Source organism: Octopus bimaculoides, chromosome 17, assembly GCF_001194135.2.
Source record: "Octopus bimaculoides isolate UCB-OBI-ISO-001 chromosome 17, ASM119413v2, whole genome shotgun sequence".
Classification (NCBI taxonomy): Eukaryota; Metazoa; Mollusca; class Cephalopoda; order Octopoda; family Octopodidae; genus Octopus; species Octopus bimaculoides.
Genome location: NC_068997.1, coordinates 26918729 through 26929879, shown reverse-complemented (window position 1 = coordinate 26929879; position 11151 = coordinate 26918729). Strand labels below are relative to the sequence as shown.

Genomic DNA, 11151 nt, shown 5'->3' with positions numbered 1-11151 from the left:
TATATATATACTTTTATTAAAGCTGCAGAATTATCACAAAGCTTACTCAGAGTTCCACGTTCTCGTTCGTCTGACAGTTGTGACGAAAATTTTGCAGATTTAATAAAAGCATATTATTCTACCTTTGGTATACGAATATTTTTTTCCACTTATGTGCTCACCTGTGTGTGTGTATCTGTGCTGGTACAGCTTTGTGATAAAAACTATGCTTCCCAATCACATAGTTCGAACTTCAGGCCCCCTGTGTGACAACTTGGGCCAGTGTCTTCCACTATAGCCTTGGGCAAACCAAAGCTTTATGAGTGGATTCCGTAGGCAGAAGCTGAAAGAAACCTGTTGTGTGTGTGTGTATTATATATATATATGTATGTGTGTGTGTGCGTGTGTGTGTGTGTGTGTGGGGTGTATGTTGACGTCTCCTTGTATTGATATTATATAATGGTTGTAAAATGGCTATCACTGTCACATAAGGAGTGTCATTTATTTTGATATTCTGCAAGAGCATGCCTGTCCATGGGAAAATATTACTTTACTTGGAAACAGGTGAGAGTTGGCAACAAGGGCATTCATTATCACCAGTGTTGTGCTTTGCATTTGTTAAATGAATTTTGTTGTCACTACCTTCATCAGTGTCTTGGATTGGTGTACACAGACATGACAGAAGTAAATAGACACCCTTGTAATCATTAAAATTTATTCGAACTTGAAATTATACATTTAAATTATGTATTAATTGTTATAATGTGAATATTTAATATTTAGTAGACATGCCCTTTGCATTTTTCAATGCAAGGACCCTATTAGGCATGTTATTGATCAGATGAATATTCTCTTGTGGAATTTCTTGCCAAGTTTCATACAGTAATCTCTAAAGATCTGGCTTTGAGGATGCTTTCTTGTTCTTTTTATGAAATATCTTGTCCATCATGCCCCAGAGGTGTTCAGTAGGGTTCATATCTGGTGTCATTATGTCGCAATCAAAAATGAACCGCATAGTGGGATATAGCTAGTGAACACATGTCTGACATGTCATGTTCACTGAATTCATCAGATGTATGTTTCACCTGTTAACTACTATCAGGCACATATGTTCACTAACTGTATCCCCACTATCAGATACATGTGTGATCTGCTCACTAGCTATAATACACTGTCAAGTACATGTTCACTTGTTGTACATTGCTATCAGACACATGTTCACTAGCTCACCAACTACTCCTTACTATTGGACATATATCTGATAGTGTCACTTGTTCACTAACTCTATTCCATGACCAAACATCATGTTCACTGACTCCGTCAGGCATGTTCACTAGCTATATCTCACTATCAGACACATGTCTGATAACGACACCTGTTCATTGACTCTACCTAACTATGAGATGCACATCCTGCATGTTTACTGACACTATCCCGCTATCAAACATAAATATCACTTGTTCACTAAAATTCTACTGTACCATGTGTTAATTAATGAATTTCATTTTCCATCTCAGGACATGAACTGGAAGAAATCAGAGTCCGAGCATTGAAAAACATTGTCAGTAAACTAAACTATGGATTGGTCTGTCTGTCAGACCTGGTTCAGGAGAAACACCTGTTTATTCGCTTATTGGAATGGTTCAACTTTCCCAGTGCTCCAATGCAGTCAGAGGTGCTTGGGTTGCTGCATCAACTATCAGAGGTAAGACAGGCAGAGATCCCCCCCCCTTTTTTTTTATATTTCTTTTTTTCTCTAACTGGTACACTGTAGGTCCCAGCATGATATCAATTTGTAGCAACCAGATTGAAGGTATCATGTTAGCTCATTGAACATCCTTGATCTGTTCAGTTTCTCTGAGATCATATAGGGTATGAACCAAAGATTTTGGCTTGTAAAGAAAAAGAGATAATTCTTTCTATGATAGGCATAAAGTCTGAAATTTTGTCAGAACTAGTTGATTACATCAACCCCAGTGCTCATCTGGTACTTATCAACCCCAAAAGCACAAACATATATATAAACATGCACATATGATGTTCTTTTTCAATATCCATCTGTCAAATCCACTTACAAGTCTTTAGTCAGCTCAGGGCCATAGAAGAAAACACTTGCCCAAGATGCTATACAGAGAGATTGAGCCTGAAACCATTTGATTAGGAAGAAATTTATAGCCATGCCTACATCTACACACACACACACACACACACACACACAAATCTGTTATGGTATACATTAAAAACCCCAGTTTCATAATGGTAGGTACCAACAATCCATCCATTTAGGGGTCTGTTCCTCCTCACTCAAATTGCTGTATATTATATCCAATATCATTTATATTAAAATCTTAGCTGTTAATTAATATATTGTTCTTTTCACAGCATTCTACCGCATGTGAGAGTCTTCGAGAAATTGGTGCTATAGACTTCTTATCTCATTTGCGAATGGACTCTCCCACATCACTGAAAGACAAAATTGATACAATTCTTGAGAATTTGATGAAGATCCCAGATTTAGATCTGAAATCAAATGGATGCGAACACATCCATTATCAACAGGCTTGCTTTGGTAAGTTTGCATCAGTATATTTCTTCTTTTCTCTCACTTCTATGCTGCTGATATCACTTTCTACACATGTAGCAAGAACACTTCTGTTCAGACTTCACTGAATAGAGACATCAAAACCACCCTTCACTGGGGATACATCATCTTGTCTCTTTCAAAACAATCACTATAGACATTAAAGAAGCACTTTATTCTAATGCTTCCCAGTTAAGAAAATTTTCAATTGAAGCTCTCAGAGTTGCTATAGATACTAGGTGGGTGTCATAATCTTTGATGTTCTCTAATACTAACCTTATATGTATATAACTTTGCAAAAACTCTATCCCAATGTCTGGGATGAGTTTATATTATATTTTTTAGCTCAGTAGGTAACATTACTATCTTTCTCTTTATCTCTTTAACAACTACTCATCGCTGGTCACAATGCACTTCATTTCTTTCTCTGATTGTACCCTCTCTCCCATTTTTCTGACTAACTTGTTTGACAATGTCATCTTTTGTGAACTATACGACAATGGTACCCACATACAGCTAGGTAGACTGGGCTGTTGAGAGTTGTGTTGGTTATAGACAGAAACAGCATTGGTGACTTAATGTTAATCACTGACTTCTAAACTTTGTTCATTAATATATAACCATCATGAGACTCTGATCATTGAAAGTGATTGTTAACTTTGTGTATTGTAGATCCAGTTTCTAATGCTGATCCATGTGATCCACAGACAGCTGAGAATGACAATATTGAAGGAGTGATGTATGAAGACAATGTTGGTTCAAACCTAACAAGGGCTAAACCAGGCTCAGGTAAACCTTATTTTGTTTTTTTGCTTTTATTTGTGGAGCTTCTAGATTGGTAAAATTGGTTACCATATATGGACAAACAGATTGGGTGGAAAGAAGGTGTATGCATCTGGAAGCATGTCAGCTTCTGTGTGTGTATGTACTTGCATGTGTGTGTGTGTGTGTGTCATGGAGTTGTAACTAGCTGTGTTGGGGCTCTGCTTTGAAGGGCTTAGTTGAACAAGTCAATCCCAGTACTTATTAAGTGTGGTTCTTATTCTGTTGGTCTCTTTTGCCAAACTGTAAAGTTATTGGGACATAAGCAAACCAACACCAGTTGTCACGTGGAGTTGAGGGGTGAACAAATACAAAGGTGCGCGCATGTGCATGCACACACACACAGTAAGCTTCCATACAATTTCCATCTACCAAATTCACTCACAAAACATTAGTCAGCCTGGAGTCATAGTAGAAGACACTTGCTGAAGGTGCCATGCAGTGGAACTGCACTTAAAATCACGAGGTTACAAACAGAGCTTCTTAACCACTCAGCCATGCCTATGCCGAATTATTATATTTTTTAATCTTCTGTAGGGTTTACAATGAGAACATTTCCTTGGCTGACTTTAACTCAAACTGACCGACATGTTTTGTCTTCTACACATAGGTAAGTAATCATTGATCAAGTTTCCCTCTATTGATTTTTGTTTTCATTGATACATTTTACTTTTATATTGATTTTATATTATTGTTTTTAATGTCTCTATGTTCTGAGTTCTTCATGTCCTGGGTATGACTTTTTTAATCTCATCTGGTAGTGGGTCCCTGGTTCAAGAGTTCCAAGGTTTTGAGAAGTGTAGAACCACCCTTTAGCCACTGTTGTTCCAAAATCTACTCTGATTCAGGGTAGCACCTGTCAGGGTCCATAACATGCTATGGAGGTAACTCCAAGCACAAATCCTGACTACCTTGTGATTGCTTTGGGAACAGAAAAGGCTTGGGGAATCAGACTCAACGACAAATCACGGAATGGAGTCCATCAGGTGGTTTGGTGCCCTCTTGGCAGCTCCAGGGTGGGTGGAGCTCTCCAGTGCTGATAGGCAATTCACCTTGGAGAAGGCCACTCCTATGTAAAACCTACAGCTTACTGGTCACTGCAGCCATCTTAGCCTGCTGAGCCACTGTGGTCAGATCTCCAAATCTAAAGAGTGGGATTGGAGTGCTAGGACTGATTCTTTGAAACTACTAACCATGAACAGGAAGAAAAGCCCTGCAATGTCAAAGATCAGTTTACTTAGCTACATGAGGGTGTGCCACTCTTTCTCATGATATTTGGCCATAAAAGAACACTGCCATCTGCTCCGAGTTCAAATCCTACAGAGATTATCTTTGCCTTTCTGTCTTCTGGGGTTGATAAAATAACACATGAGTCAATTTCACACTGGATTTATAGAACATTGACTATTTTTCTTTCATGCAGTTTATTCCAGAACAAAGACCCCCATGAACTGGCAAATACCTGTGAATTTCTCAGAGATGTTGTCTTTTATGATTTTCCTGCTGAAATTTTCCTTCAGAGACCACAAATTACTCAGGTAAAATCTTAGTGTTGAGTGGAATATATTTTAGGCTGTTGAGGGCAGAGAGAAAATTATTTTACCTCTTCAGCAAGACATCTGCTTCACTTCCTCTATTATAATGCATTTTTTTGTACGACGGTACTAGTGAGGTCACCATGTAGCTTGTGAGACTAAAATCCCCTTTGACTGAGTGAGGCTACGGTAAAGAAGGTGGTTTTATGCTAGGAGACGAGGGGTTAAATTATGAGGGAATGGACACAGAACAGAACAGGTTTCTTGCTGCAGGAGAGCTACATGACTGTGTATTATTGAAGAATAGTGGAACTAGAAAGTGATGAAAATGGTGATGATGTATCAGGGTGAATTCCCAGTGTGCAAGGTGAGAAGTGAATGAGGACAGGAAAACAAGGAGTGCAGGTGGATAATGGGAGAATGTTGGAGATGGGAAATGTGTGAGGGGTGAATATAATGAAGAACAAGTGTTGGGGTATGATAAATAAGGAAGGTAGGGAAGAGTAGGTGACAACTGTAGAAATTAGGTCAGGTTGAGTGGTGGAGATAGTGAATGGTGAGTTGTTTTGATATCTTTTCTGTTTTCATTTCCTTTTATAGAGTCTTTTGGAAGTCTTGGAGCTCTCTTGCAAGCAAATTACTCCACCTTTGGACTATAACACCTTTTTAAACCAGCCAAATTTACTGGTTCAAGTCAGCCGGACGTTGAGAAGTCTGACCAGTTGCTTACATACACGATTAAAATACCACCAGGACCCAGCTTTTTATACTCCCAAACCAGGTCAGTTGAGCCATCATCATCATTATTTAAAGTTCATGTTTCGTGCTGGCATGTGTGACAGGATCCAACAAGTCCAAAGCATCATGCTCCAATATCTGCTTTGGCATGGTTTCTATGGCTGATTGTCCTTCCTTAATGCCAGCCACTTTATGTATTGGGTGGGGTTTTTTTTTCAGGGCACTGGCACATATGAGATCATTACACAACCTACAAGACTAAGATTCCCTTTAAGTGGAACTACAGTAAAGAGGGAGGCAGCTTTATGCTATGGAATGAAGGGTTAAAGTATAAAAGATAGGCTAGAACACAAGAGGTTTCTTATAGTAAAGCTGCACGGCTACTTATAGAAGAGAGGGTATGAGTGATTGAGCCAGGACTGGAAAGAGATAAAAATTGTGGTGGTCATGTATCAGGGTGTACCCTCAAAATACTAGGTGGGTAGAAGTGAATGGGGTCAGGGGAATGGAGTGTGGATGGGTAGAGGTTGCAAGGGTCTATGGGGGAATGAGGGATGGTTAGAGATGGGGAATGAGTGAGAGGTTGAATATGACAAAGAACAAGTGTTAAGGGATGATAAGTAGGGAAGAGGGTAGTGGCACGTCAAAGCACCCACTACACTCTCGGAGTGGTTGGCATTAGGAAAGGCATCTGGCCATAGAAACTATGCCAAATCAGACTGGAGTCTGGTGCAGCCTTCCAGCTTGCCAGCCCTGGTCAAACTGTCCAACCCATGCCAGCTGTGTATTTAGTGCTTAAATTTGATGGAGACTGTTGTCAGCAGGCAGTTAAGCTTAATGATAAAGTACTCGGCCAGTCTCTGAGAGATGCAGGTTTCAGTCCCATGGCTGTTTGTTGACAACCTTTCATCTTATAAGGGTCATAATACCCAATTTTTCAGCTGCTTTCACAGCAATACTGCATTTGAAATATTACTTTCTTGTCTGTATAATACTGTAAATATGAACCCCTTTATGCCTATTGTGAAATAGGCATGTTTGAGTCTATATCAGCACTGTATATCTTCACAGATGTTTGGTCCAACATCTCAACATTATCGGTGCCTTCTCCAAATGGATCAGCTTTCAGCCACTCCATACATTCCAATGACACTCGCTTCTCTGCTCTGGGTAAAAGTGATTCTCGTTGCACAGGCGATGGCAGAGATGGAGACACTTCTATGTCTTCAGTAGAGAGGTAAGCAAACATTTTATTATTTTTATGTGTTAGTTAGGAGAAGAATGGGAGTGCTCTGACCCTTATCGGGGTCTGTATGATTTGTGGGAGGAGGATAGCCTTCAACCAGAAACTTGGCCAGAACTTAGCCCTCAGTTTCTTTTTGTTTATTATAGTCCTCCAAGTGGTGGTTCATAGAAAATCTGAAGTGTTGATAACCTGGTTCTTAATATTGTATCTGTGGCAAACCTGAAGAAGAAATTTCAGATGCAGAAGCAAAACCTGGAATCAAGAGATCTTAAAGTAAACTTAGCAAAGATTGAAGTTTTAGTGAGAAGGAGTTGCATATCAGGGAATTGGTCACATGTGATATGCAGAAAAGGAGTTTCCATAAATTCCATATAGTGTATCAGTGTACACTATAGATGTATAAGAAGTGGAGTGGGCTCACAGGCATTGGTGGCAATAGTAGATTGATGGAAAGTGTGTCAGATGGGCTGTGCTTATTCTCTTGTGTGAGATTAGTGTGTTGCCTGGTTAACATCACCACATGGCCTTGGGTGCTTTAAGCAGAGTCCATTCTTGTTTGCAAGCATTCATTCCAGGTTGTCAGTGTAAGGACAGATTTGATATATTAATTTGTCACTTCCTACAAGAACAACTTGGTGTGTTGTAGCTTCTTTCTCCCTGTTGTTTCACCACCAATTTCAGAATCCCTCCAAAAGGTCATGGATGTTGTTGCTTATTCATTTGATTCTGTCATTGGAACCCTTCTCCCAAACATTGAAGAAAATTTCCCATTTTAAAAGTCATTTCTTTCTTTCCTTGTTTCTCCTTGTGATCCATGCAGGTTATCTTCTCAAATGATCTTAGATGCCTCCTTACAGGCAACAGATGAGCTAGAAGTGGAAAATGTACAGACATTACAGCAGCATCAGATCACATTACCAGTTTATTGTCTTGACTTAATCTTCACTAGCCTTAGCTTACTTAAAAAGTCTTCCCAGTTGTCGGATGTGTCAGCTCTTGTACAGTTGCTGCCAAACACGATGGTACTTCTCTCTGAAAGTATTACTGTTGAGATTTGGAGCAACCAAAGTGAAGCTGCAAGGAAAATTGTAAGTATTCAGTTAATGTTATTCCCCTCTCTATCAAACATAGAATATTCTCTATAATTTTAAGTAGTCTGTGTTTGTAAACCTCTTTCTTTTACCTTTTATGTGGTTTGATCATTGCTCTCCTGCCATGGTTGGGCACTGTCTTGAGAGATTTTAGCTGAACAAATCCACCAAGGTACTCATTTGATACTTGTTCTTTCACTGGTCCCTTTTGTTCTACCACTAAGTTACAGTAATGTAAACCAACCAGCTTGTTAAGCCATGGAGAGGGACAAACACAAGGGGACACACACACACACATGTGTGTGTGTGTACATACATACTTACACATCTATATTGGGCTTCCGTGCAGTTTTCATCTACCAAGTTCATTCATAAGCCATTGGTCTTCTTGAAGCAGTAGAAGATAGTTGCCCAAGGTGCTACATAGTAGAACTCATCCCCGAACCATGTGTGTTGGGAAGCAAGCTTCTTACCACACAGCCACACCTGCACCCTTGCATCTTCTACAAGGATACCAGAGAGAATGTTGTTTGTCTAGCCTGCACTATTCCTAAGAGAAAGGGGAAAAAAGGATGGAATGGTGTTGTTTAGAATAACCTTTGGTCATGTCTGTTTACTCTATCAGGACTGACCTGGGGTTAAACAGCAACAAGGTAAAGAATCTTTATTCTTATTGTTTGTTTATTGTTGTCAGGTGAATAAACTAAAGGACTGTATAGAGTTAATATGTGAACTTCTGCAGCAGCATCACCATAGAAACCAACTCTTTGAAAATCGTAAAACCTCGCAGGAACTCATTGTGAAATCCAGGCAGATATTTATTGCTCTCAGCTGTTTTCTGGTTTCTTTCCTGGAGCAGTTAGTTACCATAGAGAAGGTGAGTATTTTATACATTTTGGTTTCCATAAATATTAGTGTTGAACCTTAAGGAATAAAAAAAAACGAAAAGGGAAAATTCCTCAATCAGAAAAAGAAAGATAGTGCCGGTAACCTTTATGCAGGACCTCAGAGGTAAACGGTGGTGATGGTGGGAGAAAAAAAGTGGAGTCTGGTGACAATATTATACAGATTGCTGTAGCAGGAAACAATATACCAAGATTCAAATGCTTGTGGTACTTTGAGTGGCAGCACTCTGCTCAAGGGCCGTCTTGTAGTGTTAAACCAGGTGATAAATTAAGCCTCCTCCTAGATGACTCTGCTAAAGTCATCCAAACGTCTGATGGTTGTGCTAAACCATGTGACAATATTATCAAGTCTCTTATGTACAGGTATAATCTATCTGACAAGCTTCTTGGTGGTTTTTGTCAACCCTGTTTTACTATTGTTCGCTAAATACCATAGAAAAAGACAAACTAAAAACTATGCATACTTACAGTTGAATTTGTTTTTGTTATTCTTGTTCTAGTTGTTTATCTCTCTGGTTTTTTTTTTCTTTTCTCCCTAAAATGCTGTTTTATAAACAATTTCTATAATTACCAATGTTTCAGATCCAGTCTTCAATGCCAGAAATATTGCCCACTGCCATAGAACTTGTAGCCTTTGATGAGTGTGTGTCACAGATGTGGCCTGATCTGCATGCTGCTATTTTGGGTTACTTATATCAATTAGCCAACGAAAAATACTGTCTTTACACACACACAGCAAGAGTTTGCACTTCTTTACAACGTACTTGCTGTTTTCTTGCAAAAGTTAGCCAAGTGGTAAGCATTTCATTGTTGTAGATCACTCCCTCTCCTATCCTATCCTAGCTCTCCATTAACAGAGTGGTTGAGAGTTAAATGTACTCCAGGATAGGATGCCAGTAATTCGAAGGTAGCAGTCCCTGATGATTTAATATGTTCTTTTTTGGATATTAGATGACTATGTAATTTTGAATAAATTGTTGTACTCAAAATACAATTAAAATGCCATTGAGAGAGCTTAGCATGAGTTTGAGGACTGGTACTCTCTCAGTTGTGATGACAAAGGTTCTAGTTGATCAGATCTATGGAACAATCGGCTCATGAAATTAATGCGCATGGGGTTGAGCACTCCACAGATATGCGCACTCTTAACAGAGTTCTCAGGAAGATTCAGCGTGATATAGAATGTCACAAAGCTGGTTGTTTGAAATTCAGGTACAACTCAGTTTTGCCAGCTGGGTGGACTGGAGCAATGTGAAATGAAGTGTCTTGCTCAAGGACACAACAAGCTGCCAAGAATCAAACTCGTGACCTTACATTCGTGAGCTGAATATCCTAAGCATTAAACTATGTGCCTTCACTTATGGGTTAGATGAACATATTAATCAAAGCATTGTTTTATAGCTGGATGCTCTTCCTGTTTCTAACCCTTACCTGTTTTCATCTTCAAAGGCACAAATCCAGCAGACAATTTGTTGTTAAGGAAAATAGCAATAACATCATGATTTATGACTCAGTGATTTTTAAAGAAGTTCAAATATAAACAAGCATGCAGACACACACGCATTTACACATACGTACATATACAGGCTTCTTCAGTTGTCATTTAACAAATCCACTCGTAAGAATTTGATTAGCCCAAGGGCTATAGTAGAAGACACTTGCACAAGTTTCCTTGTAGCAGAACTGAACCAAAAACCATGTGGTTGGGAAGCAAATTTCTTAACCCCAGAGCCATGCTTGTTCCTTTCTTACTAACACTATTAGTATTATAACTAATGTGTTAAACTTTAAACAAGTTACACCATTCTATATAAATGTTAGTATATCTGACATGAGTATGTATTATGAATATCAAAATGGTAAACCTTAGTCAAGACATACAACTCAACCAAATATATACATCAACATTTCTCACCTCATAAAATGCTAAAAACGTATAAAAGAATTATTTCTGTTTTGCCATATTTTCATATATTTCTACCATATGTATCAACTAAACTGTATTTCTCTTTCAGGATGATGATTCTACAGAATTACTTGACCTAGCTAGCAGCTGTTTACTTGGAATCCCTTACCATATACATGTGCCATTTATTCACAGACTCATTGACTTTTGTTCGCAATAGTGAGATTTGGGTGTTTCTCCTTTCGTTCATTTTGTCATTACTTCACTTGCCTGTGTGTGTGTGTGTGTGTGTATATATATATACACACACACGTATATACACACATATATACATCCATACATACACAC

General features: G+C 38.8%; 1 protein-coding gene across 2 annotated transcripts in view; it reads left to right on the top strand.

Annotated features, from left to right (window-relative positions):
• The window catches only part of LOC106878468 (rotatin), a 55061-nt gene that overhangs the window by 1680 nt on the left and 42230 nt on the right, over positions 1-11151 (top strand). For both annotated transcript variants that reach the window (XM_052973803.1, XM_014927685.2), the window contains exons 2-12: positions 1497-1684; positions 2362-2548; positions 3233-3349; positions 3920-3992; positions 4806-4920; positions 5518-5698; positions 6727-6892; positions 7722-7989; positions 8687-8869; positions 9480-9692; positions 10913-11022. In XM_052973803.1, the coding sequence (XP_052829763.1) occupies positions 1497-1684; positions 2362-2548; positions 3233-3349; positions 3920-3992; positions 4806-4920; positions 5518-5698; positions 6727-6892; positions 7722-7989; positions 8687-8869; positions 9480-9692; positions 10913-11022 (1801 nt within the window). The remainder of the gene's footprint in view (positions 1-1496; positions 1685-2361; positions 2549-3232; positions 3350-3919; positions 3993-4805; positions 4921-5517; positions 5699-6726; positions 6893-7721; positions 7990-8686; positions 8870-9479; positions 9693-10912; positions 11023-11151) is intronic.